This window comes from Drosophila albomicans, chromosome 2R (genome assembly GCF_009650485.2).
Source record: "Drosophila albomicans strain 15112-1751.03 chromosome 2R, ASM965048v2, whole genome shotgun sequence".
Lineage (NCBI taxonomy): Eukaryota > Metazoa > Arthropoda > Insecta > Diptera > Drosophilidae > Drosophila > Drosophila albomicans.
The window spans coordinates 18,091,530-18,108,471 of record NC_047631.2 but is presented as its reverse complement, the minus strand read 5'-3'; the positions used below and the strand labels follow the sequence as shown (position 1 = coordinate 18,108,471).

The following is a 16,942-nucleotide window of genomic DNA, read 5'->3' as shown; positions in this document are numbered from 1 at the left end:
TATGACTGAGAAGCGCCAGCCGGCATATACATTCGAACACACACTAACCGACAAACTATGAGAATATATACACAGCAAAGCCTCAATATAGTAACCAGGCCCATGCCAGGCCCATTCACTCCATTTTCCAAACAACAAGGACCCTCACGAGAAACAAGAAAAGCAACTTAAGTGGGCGCACGGCATCGACGTAGACAATGAACGGCAAGGGCAACAGCAACAGCAGAAGCAAAAGCAACAGCTACGTGCCAAATGCCATGAATTTCTTATATTAAAAGACCTTTGTAATCGAAAACCGGAAGTTCAACTAACCACAAGTTAGGGTGGCGGTCAAGCCAAAACCAACAGATTAGCAGCTCAACTTTTCTGTGCCAAAACTTGTAATGTCTGAATGGATCGCGAAAATCAATGCCTAACTGGAAAAGCAAGCTTCTCAAATGCCCTTTCCACAGGGTATTAAATGCAAATTGTATAGTCGTGACATTTTGGAAGCTCAGCTAATTCGCATGTCTATTCTATTCGCATATAGTATAGTAATGCCAGACCATTTAAATTAAGCATGAGCGCACAAAAGTATGCTACGAATTGTTTAGATTTTAAATTCGGTCAACTGAGGTCGACGCGGGGTTAACAAGGGCAGAAACAACAGCAAACAGCAACGTCTATGGACATGAAAATATAACTGACACTGACAGCAAAGGCTTTTTTTATGTCTCGTGACGGCATTTCGGTTCATTGAATAATTTATGCACTGCAAAGTGCTTTCGCGTGCCAAGAAGCAAAAGACAGACAGCACGACAAGGCTCGGCGGCTGAGCACACAGAAAGAGGGGACTGCCAGCTCAACAATTTTGCATTGCTATTAAAGCACTCACATATGCATGACCATACCCACATTATAGACTCTTTTGCCCAATTGAGGAAGACAGTTATTACAAAATACTCATTACCCAACAGCCTTTTACTCCGGGGTTGAACACAATTTAATTTCCTCATTTGCACATTGCCTTATGCTGTGTGATAGAATGGCGAAAGTATTTCAGCTGCATTATTAATACTTCAATATTCAATTTGCCCCATTCATAAAATTATCATTGCCGGTCTATATAAAAACAATGGATAATTGTAAATCGATTATATTAGCAATTAAGGATAGCAATAAATTTTGCAATTTTCCGAAAATATATTAATTTAGAAAATAGACATTGATTGCAGCAAATTATTTAAGCCACTTGAATGCATTGAATGAATATCGAGTTCTCGTTCTGTACATTTCACAAGCTGATTAATGGATAATAAATATTGCATCAATTGAATTCCCCTCTCCGTGTTTCATGCCATGTTGACAGTTGCCTTCAGGCTCTATTCGTATTCGTATTTCCTGCATTTTGCAATAAGCGGTTGTTTTGTTCGCTTCCTTGTTGCTATGTTGTGGCTGTTTGCCTCTGCTCAAGTTGCCTGCCTGTGGCCGGCAATGGGATAATTTGCTTAATTGCGCATTTATCGTCAATCGTCAGTTGTTGAATGAGCGTGCATGTTGCTGTTGAACTTAGGCTAGGTACGAGTATCTCCCCAGCTCTGTCCTTGCGCACATTCTCCAATGTACATATTTATGTTCGATACTCAGTTTTCGAGCACACACATATGCTCGTAATTAACTTAATTGCATTTCTATTGATTTTGCTGGCTGGTGAGCATCACCAACGCCAATGATGACGTGTTAACTATTTATATTTAGTCCAAGCCTTTCTTACTTCCTCGTAATAATGGTAAACAGAAATTCTTAAAATACATTAACCGTATAATTTACTCTTTTTTTTATCAATATTTAATTAACTGCTAATTGATAACTGCTATCAGGCACTGTTGGACAAATAAACACTGATGCCTACAATTATGCAATGATAATTTCATTTTAATAAAACTGTATAAAAGTATACAATTTATATCGTGAACGAAGAAATACTTCACGCTTTCTATTTTTAAGAAATATTGTATGTATTTAAGTATTAATAAATGCAAAAATTATGCGATTATGGGTTGTATATTGATCAGCTAATAAATTAGTTTTACAACATTTCAACTGTTTTTATTATTTGCACATTTCACAAATGTTTATGATTATTAATCATATTAATAACAAGATGAGCGCCAACAAAAATGTTAATACGAAAATTAGATTTTCTATTATAATTAGCCTCATCCCTCAATATTACGAGCATCTACTTAATACTCATTAATAAATCAACCGAGAATGAGACAGGAAACCTTACTTTGCAAAAAAAACCAAAAAAATGCTATAATATATTAGCTTATAGTTTAGCACTAATTAAATTCAAAATCAATTCTGTATATCGACTGACTGAGAAATACCCCGTGGACTAATCAACGATAATAACTTGTTTCGCGCTATGACAAAATATATTTTTTTTACCATGCTGCATTATACCCGTTTGAATAGTTTGAATAGACAATGGGTATAATAAGCTGAAATGATGCTAAACTATTAAATGCCGCAAGCGGCGCTTATTAATTTGCATAAATACGCTCTTTGTTTGTGGTTGTCTTTTTTATTACACATTATATTTTGTTTTGTGTTTTTTTTCCCTGTTTGTAATTTTACGAAATGGCAATGTTATCTGATTTGTCCAAATGACAAATACACAGATATTGATACGGTTACAGTGGTAAAAAGTTAACGAAACTGTTTGGCAGGTCATTGATTTGTGGTCCATGACAGGCATTTCCCACTGTCTGTCTGTCTTTCTGTGTGTGTGTGTTGTGACAATAATCGATGACTTTCATTATAAAATATTTAGCAGGTATTCATTACATTTCAATTTACGAATCAATGGCTGTTGCGCGTATTTGTGTATGCATGTAATATATATGCTGCTGCGTTTAGAGTTTTACATTAACTACTTATAACTAATTAATTATGCTGCCACAATCTGACCAACAATGCAAATTTTTAGGGCTAACCGAGCCAAATTCCAAAATGCTGTAGCATCGATGATGGCTTTTGGCATTGCCCCACATCGGTAGCCTATGAGTTTTTATACCCGCTGCCCATAGGGTAGATGGGTATTATAACTTTGTGCTTCTAGGAAACGAATATAACAGACAGAAGGAGGCATCTAAGACCCTATAAAGATATATATTGTTGATCATCGTCAACAAACGAGAAGATATAGCCCAAACTGTATGAATAGAAAATGGAGAATATAAGGGATAGAGATATACTCGCCAGCACTTGTTTTGTTTGCACGCAGATCAAGTTTGTTTGAAATACTTCAGCTACCGCAAATCGCTAAAAATCGAAAACGGTATTTAGCAGCGATTTGGTATAATAATAATAACTATAGTTTTTTATTCCTGCTTTGTATGGACAAAAACGCCTACTTACTACGGTACTTAGTTGTTTTGGCTGATAATCTGGTATACGTATTTTGCACTCTATGTTATATTTTAAATGTTATACATACTACATCAATATAGCAAATATGGCTTTTGGTATATTATAGTAGTAGCGATATATTAAAATGGTATATTTTAAAATAATACCAATCTGTTTTGCTCTTGTTCAACATGGGTAGCGGATATCTCACAGTCGAGCACACTCAACAGTAGCTTTAATGTTTTATTTTCGTTTTTTGGCCACACAATGACAATTCCAACTGTTGTTGTATCTGCATTTCCATTTCCATTATCATTTTCTATTTCGATTCATTGATTCGATTCAGCGAAATTTGCAATAGGTTTTTGATTTATGCAAACTAATTCGCTGGCGGATACAGTTGGTCGCTTTTGCATTTTACGTCATTTTCAATACTCGACGATGAGACGGACGAATAACCAATATGACTAGCGATGGCTATGGCTATAGCGTTGGCTATGGTAACGGCAACCAAAATCACGCGGCTGGCCACGGACTGCGCAATCTGTGGCTCGAATAGGGCTTGGTTAATTACTCCGGGTTATAAAAACGCCCATCAAGCGCATGGGCCACATCATACGCCTTCCACACCTCGAGGCAGCCATCACGCAAAGGTGACAAAGCTTTGACATTGCAAGCCAAAAATTGGATTTTAAGGCGACACATAAAATGCGCGGATTTATTGTAAGTTCAATACTAAAAAAATGGCCCGCTTAATACCATTCGACCTTAAACTGAACTTTTTCTTGACAGGTTCTCTCACTGCTGGCAGCAGTCGCCAATGCAGATGTGGGTGGCTACAACTACGGTGCAGGCATTGGCAGCACTTCTTCTGGCGGCTCGTTGACAAGTGGCTCTCTATCTGGAGGCTCGCTGTCTTCCAATCAGCTATCTGGTGGCTCTGTCTCGGGTGGCTTACTGCTGGGCGACAGCTCAACTGGCTCATCGGTGGACTACGCCAACAACAATCAACAGCAGCAGCCCGAGTATGCCAACGCAGAGTTCAATAAAGAGTTCTTTACTTATTCAGCGCCCGAGGCTGACTTTGAGGACAACAGAAGTGTCGGCGATTTGGCTGCCTCGCTAAAGCGCAATCTGCGTGTGCTCTTTCATTCGTGCGCCCGAGAACAAGGGTCTGGAGAATGCCGCATTGTCGCTGGCCAAACAGGCGGCCGAACAACAGACAGCCATCTATGTGCTGACCAAGCAGGGAGATCTCTCCAGTCTGGCCAACAAGCTGCAGAATCTGAACCACGTCAGCGCCAAACGTCCTGAGGTGCACTTTGTCAAATATCGCACCCCCGAAGATGCCATCAATGCGCAGCGCACCATCCAGCAGGAATATGACCGCTTGGGCGGCTCTTCCATCTCACACAATGGCGGCGTTGCCCCCGTGCTTGACTTTGCTTCGAAGCAATTGGTGCAACAGCAGCAGCCGCTGCTTATCGACGAGCGCCGATCGGGTGGCATTAGTGTGGACTCAATTGGCAATGGCAATGGAGGCTCAGTTGTTTCGGAGCTGGAGGCGCCTGCTGCCTACGTTGCGCCAGCGGCAACGTCGCCTGGTGCCACTTACTTGCCAGTGAACAAGGCCAAGTAGGAGTGGAGCATTCATTGTTTCTCAACAAATTAGCCAAATTGTATTTCTTAGTTTTCCCTCTTTCTCTGACTCTATTTCGCTGTTATAAAATACAAATTTAATTTTAATGTTAGCTCGTTGCAGTTGTTGTTCTCGTTGTGATTAATGGGCCACGCCATTTCAGCGTCGTCTTGTAGCTGCTATCAGCAAGCACTTACCCCTGGGCCTAGCCCCTCTCTCTGGGCAAAATTCTTCATCGTCAGCAATTAAAACTAAAAGCGCATTGGCATTGGCCGCGCTTCAAACAGACTTCACATTAAAGGCGAAGAAGGCGACTCTTCTGGAGAGTCTAGTTGTTGGCCCACCAATGCACAATTAGTGGCTTAGTTTATAGCTCGTTCGGCACGTTGGCCGCTGCTGACCCACCCAAAAGGATTACTGCCACACACGCGATCAGGCCAGACCAGAGACCAGCTAATTACAGCCACACTGCCACAGTGCCCCACTCTGCACTCGGCATTCGGTTAGAGCCAATTTCTTGAGCCTCAAGTCGCTAGTCGCGACATTTAATGGCCGCCCTTTTGAGGGTCAACACGGTGGCAATTTTGAGGCGCAAGCAAGGGCCCAACAGCGAAAACCACACTGAAAATTAAATGAAAATTACAAGCTGCATTTAAGGGTGCGCCTTTTCAGTTTGCTCAAGGAAGACCGCCAAAAAATCCAGCACACAGCGAAAGCAACAGCAACAAAGTGGGCGTGGTAAACTACAACGTGTGGTTGAATGCCAAGATATCCAAAGCTTTAACTGTTGAACATTTATGAAAAAAGTTCGAAAAGAAACTTGTCGATAAAAGTTCAGCTTAAATTTCTTTGAATTTGAAACTTATGCTATACGAGTATGTTGCTAAAATCGAGTAAATTGCTCAAATTGTTGCACCATTGAGAAATATTTGTTAAGGTTTCGCCCCATTGTTGAAGGAGTCGACAAAGGTGGCAAAAGAAAGAAAAAACAATGTAGGCATTTGACAAACGTAACATAGACATAAGAGGCTGTCTGGCACACATACATATGTGTTTATATAGTTGTTCATATGTGTCTGTCTGTGTCTGTGCGCATTTATCTCTGCAGGCTTGCGTCTGGTGGCACAGTCTTACGTGTTGCACAAACATAAATTGTGCAACAACGTGTAAACTACTTTTTGACTGCATAAAATGCCCCATTCATATGCCCTTGGCTGGCTGTGTTTCCTGTGTGTGTGTGTATGCTAGGTCCCGCCTTCCGCTCTTTTCGCTCACTGAACTGCAGAGAAGAACGTTCAGTGTTACGTGTTATGCCTTTTATAGTCGTGCCACTGTTGCCGCTGTTGTTGCAGTTGCTTGCTGTTGTTTTATAGCTACACTTATTTCAGTTTTCTGCTCTTTTTCGTTTTCGTTTTCTTTTTCCTTTGCTTTCATGGTGCACCGTTAAAGGTACGACGAGTAAGGCAAGTCAAGCGAACTACATAGACACAAAAGCCCTAAACAAATGGCCAGCATTCAGTCAGTCAGCAGTTTAATTGGGCGTTGCAATGCACGCTGCATTAAAACGTGTCAGGGCAACTATTTAATCAAATTAAGCGGTTAATTACAGTGCATCAGCAATGCCACACACACACACACGTCGTATACTCAATACTCGACTCGAACGCTCAACTAACCATACTGTGCCACAAGGTCGCTCCAAGGGGTTGGTTGATCTACATTGACATTCCATTTGCATAAAATAACAAGCATAATACACACACACACACACACACAAGTATGCATGCATTTGTGTGCAAGTGTATTAAGCATAAACTTAATAAACAACGTGGCACACTTGTGTGTCATGTGTGTGTGTGTATGTGTGATGTGTGTGGCACTCTCACACATTTGAATTTATGCACATTGCTGTAAACACAAACGTGACCGTTACTTGCCGCCTTTGGATTCAGTTGTTGTAGCAACTGTTGTTGTTATTTGTGTTGCTGTTGCTGCTGGTTGCGCATTTTATAGTTTTTTACACAGTGTCGGGAGTGTTGCATAAATATGCCCCAAGTTTTAATAGTGGGCGTGTCTGCAATTACGCCCACATTCACACGCATACGTAAATAAGCCAGCAGCCTGAAATAGAATCCATACAGTGCAAAAAGGGTGTCCCTATTCGTCTATAGTATACTTTTTTCCCAGTGTACTTGTATGTACCTTAATATTTGCGAATTTTCACAGTTTTGCCCTCTCGCTCCCTTCACCTGTCGCATATCTAACTGCTGTTCGCTTTCAAGCGTTTCCTATTATGTAATATGCTAATCAGCTGCAACTCCGCATTGGCCACACCCTGTTTTCTCTCTCTCTCTCTCCCACTCGCTCTCTCTGTCTGCCCTTCTGTGTGTGCTTGTAATGTTGCTCGGTTCATTTCAAGGCTGCAGGTCATGCACAGCACACTGCACACACAGCACATGGGCACCTGGCTTATGCTTTGCCCGTGAGCAAACTCGTGCTCTTTCGATAAAAATTATTACATATTAACGTTAAGTTTTCAGCGAAATTAGTTTCCCACACTTTCACAATTGCACTCGCAGCATTTTGAATTGTGGCAAATTATTTATAAAATGCCTTTTTGCATTTGCCTTTTTGATTTCGCTTTTGCAAATGGAAAATGCAATTAGTGTGCCCCGATTGCCGCCGAAAGCCAAGGCAAGGAAATGGAGCGTGTGTTAATCATGGTTTTCACTTACGGCTAAATTAAGAAAGCACCATCTCCCACTCACATCCCAACCCCAAGAGAATTTCGGAAATGCAAAAACTGTTGCTGACAGGAAATCAACTCGATATTTAATGCTGTTTGCAGGTACGAAGTAACTGCTAAATGTCAAATGATTTGCTCGCAAAATGTCGACTGTGTGTGAGTGTGTGAGAATAAGGGGGACAGAAGTTGCATTTTTCGTTGGAATTCTCTTGCAGTTTGCCAGAACTGTAGCTTGTCATGTAGCTTGTCATTTCCCAGCTGGCCTACGCAAAAGTCAACATGCCACGTGGCGTATGTGTAATGTGAATGCGGCGCACGACCACACAACTTCAAAGAACTGCGAAAAACAGCAGTGGCAGCAGCCAGGCGAATTGTGGCGTTGGCTGTCATTAAACTGCCGCCACGACCTCTTGTTCTCGCATTCAAAGACTCAAGCACATACACTTGAAACTCTCACACACACACACACACAGAGATACACACGTACATGCGGCACTTATACTTCTACATAACATACACACGCATGTTCATGGCTTTGAAAGTTGCGCTGAAAAAGTTGGTATATTGGAAAAGTTTTCCTTCTTGATTTTTAATATCACAGGTGAGCGTAAATAATTTATTGCATTCATTTACGTTTCACTTCCAATCGCGCCACGTAAACATTTCCAACAGCCACACGGCTTCTCGAGGAGGGTCGCCCAAGAATGGGGAATGGAGAATGGGGGAATGGAGCAGCCATGCCACAAAATTTATTTATACGCTCCACAATAAAAGGCAAAAGGTTGCAAGGATAAGCAACGGCACCATGTCAGCCAAACGCTTTTAACAATGTGCCAACATCGCGGCCCAAGCACAAGCACAAGCCAAAGCACTAAACACAAATACAATCACAAGCCCAAGCACAAGCACCGGCACAAGCTAAATCCTTTTAGACCGTAGATAAGGAAACTTTAATAAACACGCCACACACGCAACCTGGGGAAATTGATAAGAATATGAAAAGTTTGTGCCGGGCACTGAGCAGCTGGTTCAGTAACCGACAACCAAACAGAAAGCAAGACAACCTTACAACCCAAAACCAAAAGCCCTGCAGCTAGATGAGAGTCCGGAGTGTGCAGTGCGGAGAGGGAACCGGCAAATTCCTGGGGTTAGCTGGAGCTGGAGCTGGGGTGAAGGGTGCCAAACTTTGCACATTGCATACTTTCAGGAGTTGTTCAATGGCTGCTTAGCTAAAAGCTAAAAGTTGCAGCTTTTTAATTTGTATAGCTCATAAATAAAATTCAGTTTATGCCAAGCATCCCAAAGGAGACACACAACGATGGAGTAGAGGACTAGCGTGATTAATGGCCTATCTTGAGACTCACCTGTGTTTTTTCATCTCCATCTGCTGTTGCTTCTTCTGCTCCATATGCTTCTTGTTCATGTCATAGTTGCGCTGATGTATCTCGTGTATCTCGCCCAAGTCATGGTAATTGGCCAACGAGCTAAACGGATTATTGTAGATGCTGCCAACGCCACCATGATGGCCATGTCCATCGTGTCCATGATGTGGGGCAAAGTGTGAGAAATCATCTGCAATGGCAAAGTCACAATCGTTAACAATGCAGCTAATTAAAGCAAATATTGATGCAGCTGCCAAGTGTCAATGTTGGCAATGCAGCAACCTATTACGCAATTTAACATTTTACTGCATTGTCTCTCTCTTTGCAATACATAATAATGCGACAAACTGTGAAGGCCTGTCAAATATGCCACATGAATCCATGGGTTTAAGATACTTCCGTCAATCACCTTCTACGTTTAGCACATTCACAGCGCCGAAAACCCGAAGTCACTTTGTCTGCAACTCAATCAAAACTTTTGTTTCCAAACTTTCACTTTCATAACTCAAATTTCATCCTAAATTTAGCATTTCCTAAGTCGATTTGCAACACATGTTTCCAAGCTTCGCTAAGCTGGCCTCTGGCAGCGATTTTCCTCCTAGATTGATTCACAATAAACTTTTCTCCCCCACCACCATCTCTCAGACACAATAATAGAGTATCCACCAGTTGAGCAAGCGGTTATTGTACTCACCTCCTGGGCGTGCACCGCCCCAACGCAAACTCTTGTCGTAGCGATCCATGAAGTGGGGACGTGGTATTGGGACTGATATTGGTTATAATACTGCTGCTGATAGTAATGTTGCAGCTGCTGCTGAGTCAGCTGGGTCTGTTGCTGCTGCTGCGTGCGACGCTGATGCTTGCCATTGAATGAGTAGACGTGATGCGTGCGAACATATTTCTCCTCCACCTTCGAGGTTAGTTGTTGTTTAGGGGTGCAAAATAATAATAATGAATGTTAAATTGCAATGTTAAATAAAGAGCGGATAAAAGTCAATTCAATGTCAAACTTTTGCATACGGTCGCAAATTAAAAATGGATTATATTACAGTGGGTACAATCCCACTGCACCCAACCCACAAGCCTCACTTGTACATCCTTCTCCGCTCTCTCTCTCTCTCTCTCTCTCTCTCGTACAGATATTCAACAAACACACCCACCCACACACACCCACACACACATACAGTGGCAAAACCCGGTCAGTTTGCTGGCCGCCTGGGTGCGCGTTTATGAATAAATTTCATTTTAGAGTTTTCCATATTCTGTGCGCCAACGGCAGATATAATAAATTTATTTATATTTCATTTCCTTTTCTCTTTCACTGTTGCTGTTGCCTTTTGCCAAGGAGCAGCAGCTGCTGGGTGACCCAGAGTTTGGGTCTGGATCTGGGTAATTAAAATGAAAGCTCCATGAGCCGCGCATGTAGGCCATAATTATAAAATGGCTTAAACTGATGTTAATCTTAATGCAGCACCACTGACATTTCGACATCCCCTGACAGCCATTTCATATCTATATCCGGCCAGCATTGTCCAGCCATTATGCAATTTGGCTGCAAACGTATATTGCCATCATTTGTAAAATAAAATTGAATCACGCAAACAAACACTCACCCACATACATTCAACACTCGCCCATACAAAAGAAACATATGTACAATGTCGATTATTAAATATCACGCATACGCACCTTTTTCCCATTGATTAGCCAGGTGATGTGAGGCGCCGGTCTGCCTCGAGTTGTGTTGCACAGCGCAAAAAGCTTCTCGCCAATGACGAAGGGTGTGCGCTTGCGGAACTTAATAGTGGGAGGCGCTGTTTGAGGCACTGTGTAAGAAAAATTATAGCAACAATTAGGGGATGTTCCTTGAAATCAACTGACAATTGTTACGTACAGTACACGGTCATCAGCTCATCGCCGCTTGGCTTGGTGAAGATGGGCGTATTCGTCGAGACCTCACAATAGAACTGGCCGGATAGATCGAATTGCACATTCTTCAACGTCACCTGCGTTTCGTTCGAACGTTCCCACTGTGTAATAAAAATAGCATTAAGAATATGATACAAAATTACACACAGTTGCTTAATCAACACCTTCATCGCATCTCCACCGAGTGAATACTTAATAAACTCGTGTGCAATTACATAATAATTAATTGTAATTTACCAAAATGAACCACAAAAACTTCTTTCATTATGCAAACGATGGAGCCAAAAATAAACACAATGCTCATTTCTTCGCCGAGTCTTTGCCGCATTCAACCTTAATTGTTTACTTGCAGTTGACTTAATTAATATTTTAGTGTACACAAATTGTTGATTGAATGTTTGGAGTAAAACGTAAAAGCAATCCCTGTACGGAAAAATTACTAAATAATTCAGAGTGTAATCAAAATCAATTACAATCCGTTGCTGCACTCGAAAAGAGAACTTGTAAAACGAATAATGCGAACACTGTGCTCATGACATTTAACAGATATTGATTTAGATATTCAAACATTGTCGTACATTAAGTAACTATAAATAATTGGCCACTATGTGACCGTATCTATCTTTATATATCAACAGCAAAAGCGATCGATAATGTTGGGGGCACTTTTTCACTTATCAAATGGCAATGTTACGTTTTGGAATTTCTGCCAGTCAGCTTCTTAGATACTTACATCGATTTCAGCCCCTTCAATAGTTGAATTGCGAAAGGGCGGATTTCGTCCATTTATAAACTCGAAGAATTTGCCCTTGTCAACCTTTAGCCATGTCACCTGCAATCAAACCAAAATTCATATGGCAATATTAAAAATAATGTTCGATAGCCGGTCTGTGTGTGACAGTGATTGAATAACTGCCTCAATTTTGATGTTTGCTGTCACTCGATGCGTACACATGAGTAATTGTAATAACCATTAAATAATTCATCATGTTTGGGAGACAATCCGAGCACAACAAAAACAAAATCTGATGATAAAATTAATGCGATTGCTAAAAAAAAAAAAACTGAAAAAATAGAAAGAAAACAAATAGAATTGCAATACAATTTAACTTTGCAACAAGTTGCACAAAAGTTTTTGCAACACGACAATTAAATTGCGCGTTAAACTGTATAACAGTAAATAATAGAAGGTTTTATTGAAATGCCAGCAGCATACAGCAGGCAGCAGTCAGCCATCAGTTGCAAACAGCATTTGGCGGTGGCAGCAGCGGTGGCGGCGGCGCGAAGGGACTTGTGTTGGTTGCGTAATTAAAAACGAGATCTCTGAGAGCGACATGAATGCACGAGTATGACTGCAAAAAGTTACTGTTGCAGTCAAGTTGCTAAGTGAAGGAGATGCCAGCGAAGCGCGGGCTTAAAGCAGCCACTGCAAAATACAAATATGAAATGCAAATGAAAATTAATTTTCATGCACAACTTAAAACTGCGAACAAGTTCTCCCCTGCGTAGCTGCCTGGCTGCCTGACTGCTGGGGTGGGCGACGAACCGCGATGCAACCCTTGAGAGCGGCGCTTATCAAGGGTTTTTAATTACGCACAGCATTTATTTATTGCACTTTTTGGTCACGAGTGTGACAACGGATCGCTGCTAAACTCAATGGCGCAAGGGCCATGTTAAAGAGCTATCCTTATTGCTCCATTAAAGACTGAGGTGAAATTGTAGCCGGTTTGATTGACATGCGACTCGCAAATTGCATTGATTGCATGCAACTTAATAATATTAATGTCCCTTTTGAATATGCCTGTGGCTGGCGTCGTGGGCGAACGACGAATGGTGAAACGGCAGTCAAACATGGCGTATGCGTAATTTCGTATCCCAAATGTCGCAGTTACTCACGCATGAGTGTATTGTGGTGTATTGTGTGCGAAGCAATCGATAAAGCACACGCTTCAACCCAACACAAGGTACGCTTACAACAAAACAAACATAAACATGCAACCACAATGGTCGTAACCACGTTCGCTTTGCCCGTTTTCAAATGCGCATCAAATTTTATCAGCCACTTGTGGAAATTTTTTGAAACAATTCCCTGCGATATGATATGAACACACTTATATTTTTGGTTCCATGGCTACAATCATAATACTTAATAACTAAAGTGGGTATCACAAAGTAATCAAACTCTGTCCCCAGAATGCGACAGTTCGTCCCGCCATATCTGACAGTTAGTCAGTTGGTCGGTCGGCTGGCTCCATGGGGATCGCAATGCTCCTGCGACAGCTCATTTTCCTGTTGCCTTCCCAGCTCTCCCCACCCACTCCGTTACTCTGTTATTGTTCTCATTAATTGTGTTGTTATTGTTGTTGTGCAGGCAAGCATGAGATTGGCATGTGTTAGCTTTGGCGTGTCCGCTGTGGCATGGTCTGACTTTATATTATTTTGTTTGTGTTTATTAGTCCGCTTATTTTCAGTATACGCTCTGCACTCTGTACGCTGTGCCACTGGCAAATCAAAAGCTCGTTAATGCGGACCTGAGCCTGCTGCCTCCTGCTTCTGCCCTGCCTGCCATTTGAAACGTAATTAGTTTATTTAATTTATATATGCATGTATATATGTATATATATTTCTTTTCGTTTTTTTTTTCGCGGCGTCGCTTTTATACACCCAAAAGTGTACTTCAACATGTGTAAGCCGGACGCGACAAAACCCACAGTCTGCTAACTATGTATATAGAAGGTAGTCTGAGTGAGTTTCAGTGTGTTCGCATTTGCGTTTTAATTGCCTTTTTAGTGCCACTTCCACACAATTTGCCACGCTTCGTGCAACAATTCGAATCAAAACGAGTTGGCTGGAGTGAAGCCAGCGCACTCGGTTATATAGTCAATTATACTAATTAGCCATCGCCACAGCCACAATCGGAGTCACAGCCAGAGTCACAGAGTCGCAGTCGGCCGCCAAAATGGGCAATGGTCGACGACCAACGCCAGCTGACCAAATAAACTAATGTCTATATGTAAACACGGCAAATGCTGCGCTTATTTTAGCGCCCAACTAATTGTTCGCCTCCGCAAGGTGTATCTACAAATTTGTCAGCAATCAAAATAATGCCATCACAGGAATTGTAATGAGCTTGTTTTATGTAAAAGCTTCAACAAAACAAACGTTTTGAAATAACAACGCAAAGCGATAGCTAAATTAGAAAATATTTAACAAATGATTTCATTTATCTGTCAGTTTGAAATGTTTAATTTTCTCTTTGTGTTTCAAACATTCGTCAGCCCTAGAATATTTGAAATTATTATTTTGCATAAAGTTTGAATTAGTTTGGTAGTGAATTCTCTCATTTTCGGCATTTCTTTTTGTGGTTTTGGTGGTTGAGTTGGTTTGGGGCACAAAAATCAATAAGTTGTGCGGCTCTAAAACACTCAACTTTGTGGCATTTTTGCGCCATAAAACTTGTACGCTTTTATGGTACTTAGAATGAACAAAACGACAACCTCAAGCACAACCTCCACCACTCTTCGTCTCTCTGTAAGAGGAGCCATTGGCGGTGCTTGTGGCAGTGCTTGTGCTTGGGCTTGGCCTTGAATTTGTATGCCACGATTTGTAGTGCCACAAAGTTCCAAACTAAACTAAACTAAACAGAACAGAACAGAAGTGAACTGAACTAAACTGAGCTGAGCTCAACTGAACTAAAAGTATGCAGGCCAAAGTCTGGCATTCGGCGCTAGGCACTCGACATTGCCGTTGGGGTCAATGTGGCAGGAAAACTAAGCAGCTCATTTGCCATAAATTCAAAGGCGTTGCCTTTAGGGGGGCCTGTACGCCTGTGCGTGTCCCTTGATGTTTCGTGACAGTAATAAGAGACTTGAAGTGAAATTAATTGTCGCAACTGAAACCGAAACTGAAACAGAAACAGAAACAGAACTGAAACAGAAACTGAAGCAGCGGAAGTGTCAGTCGGGGTCAGGGCTGAAGTCGGCACGGAGTTCGCTCTTTGAATGCAACCGTTCTTTGACAGCTGCAATTTCTCTGCCTTTGCTGTCTATGGCGCCTCCGCTCCTACCCGAAATGGTGGCATGCAACGTCCAGAAGCTACCTGAACATTTAATGGCCAAAAAACTTTCTGCACAAAGTGGTACAAGGCAAAGGAAGTTGCTTTTGTCGTGGTTGCGTTTTCAATTTAAACTTCCAAATCGCATGCAACATTAATAAACAAAACTAAAGTAAATATTTATAACTTGATCGTGCTACGAATCTTGTTTCATACAGAAAATAAATAAAAGGAAATAATAAAATGGTTCATATTTTTCGAAATTTATTTAGAATATAACTTACCTTAAATAAAACCATTTCTTCCACGTTGTGCTTGCATTTAAATGTGGCACTTGAGCCTCGCTCCACATACCTTGGCACCACCAGCTCAACATTCACATCCGATTGTCCATCTAGGGGGAATAAAGGAAATACACACGGTTTTAATAGCTGCAAATAGACTCGACAGAGCAACCACATCATCGACCCGCTCTCTCTGAGAGCGCCACGGCATCGACGTTCAATTGCGGCTTAATTGAAACGCCATTAAATGGCAGAAGCAGACGCAGAAGCAAAATGAAAATGAAAACAAAATCAACAGCACGGCAACGGCAATGAAAAGAGTGAAGGCAAAAGCAACAACAACAAACACAACAACATGACCAAATATGCAGTCTATTTTAAGTGCGGCCAACACGGTTCAACCTCATCGGCAGCCACCTTTTTTAATTGCCAGTTTATTGGGTATAGGCCCGGGGCTGACCTCCCGGACCGGCTCGATAAATCTTAATTTGTTTGCCAAAGTGCACATGAGAAATTTTTCGCTTGCATTCCAAAAATACTTTTCTCTGAGCGTGTGTGTTTGTGATTCTGAAATATGTGTCTGTGCGAGTGTGAGTGGACGTGTACAGTCATTGAGTGTCAAATATTTACGTGGGGCATGCACCAAGCTTGTGACGTGCCTCGCTGGGAAATATGAGTATAAGGCCATCAACAGCAACAGCCACAGTTTTACGGTGTTTTTATTCTGCTTTTCATTCTGACGACACCTGTTTCGGTTTGTGCTTTCGTTTTTTTTTTTTTTTTTTCCTGAAGTGCAAGCATTGAATAACATGAATAAGATGAAAAATCAATTGTTCACAAAGCTCTTGAAAGTAAGGGTTATTTATTTGTTTTATTGAAATTTATTATTACTCAATAATCAGACTTGCGATTGCTGTGCAATCAATTAGCTACTAATCTTTGTGTAAATAATTTATATGCTCATAAATCACGTTTCGACGGTTATCTGTTATTTCCGGCAGCAATATTGCAATGAATCTGCGTTATTAAAAGTTAAGCATTAAATGTATAATATATTTGAAATGCTAAATTACTGTTGCAAACTGTTGGCAAAACATTTTGATTGGCACTTGAACTGCTCTCTAAATGATAATTTAGAAAGCTACTTAAATGACCGACGGCATCTGGCAGAGATGAAAGTTCTCGGTTCGAACTTGTAACAATTAGCAAATTGCTTTGCAACGGGGAATCAATAAATTGAGCTGCGATCCATTTACCATCGAGCATTTCCGCTATTCCAATCATAATTAAGACACCAAAAATGGCAAAACGGCAAATAGCAAATAGCAAATGGCAAATGTCAAAAAGACAGAAGGCAAACACATTGCCTACAAAGTGGCGCCAATTTCATTTTCATTTATTCGCACCACGCTGCTGTCGTCAGTCACGCAAAATGTCAACGACTGAGTAAGTAAAAAACGTGTCAGGCAGCGCGAAAAATATGGGAAAAAGCGGAAAACAAGAAAACCAAAT

At 41.2% G+C, this 16,942-nt stretch overlaps 2 protein-coding genes across 2 annotated transcripts in view; one reads left to right on the top strand and one right to left on the bottom strand.

Moving 5' to 3' along the window:
• The window catches only part of LOC117574934 (uncharacterized), a 44,072-nt gene that overhangs the window by 9,125 nt on the left and 18,005 nt on the right, over nucleotides 1-16,942 (bottom strand). Inside the window, 7 exon segments of the mRNA XM_034258984.2 lie at nucleotides 9,146-9,353; nucleotides 9,858-9,911; nucleotides 9,914-10,073; nucleotides 10,853-10,989; nucleotides 11,058-11,193; nucleotides 11,826-11,924; nucleotides 15,431-15,540. Coding sequence (XP_034114875.2) covers nucleotides 9,146-9,353; nucleotides 9,858-9,911; nucleotides 9,914-10,073; nucleotides 10,853-10,989; nucleotides 11,058-11,193; nucleotides 11,826-11,924; nucleotides 15,431-15,540 — 904 coding nt within the window.
• LOC117574935 (uncharacterized) lies at nucleotides 4,027-5,060 on the top strand. Its single transcript, XM_052007243.1, is given in 3 exon segments — nucleotides 4,027-4,119; nucleotides 4,189-4,542; nucleotides 4,544-5,060. Coding segments are annotated over 3 exon segments (861 nt in total). The 5' UTR covers nucleotides 4,027-4,104; the 3' UTR covers nucleotides 5,036-5,060.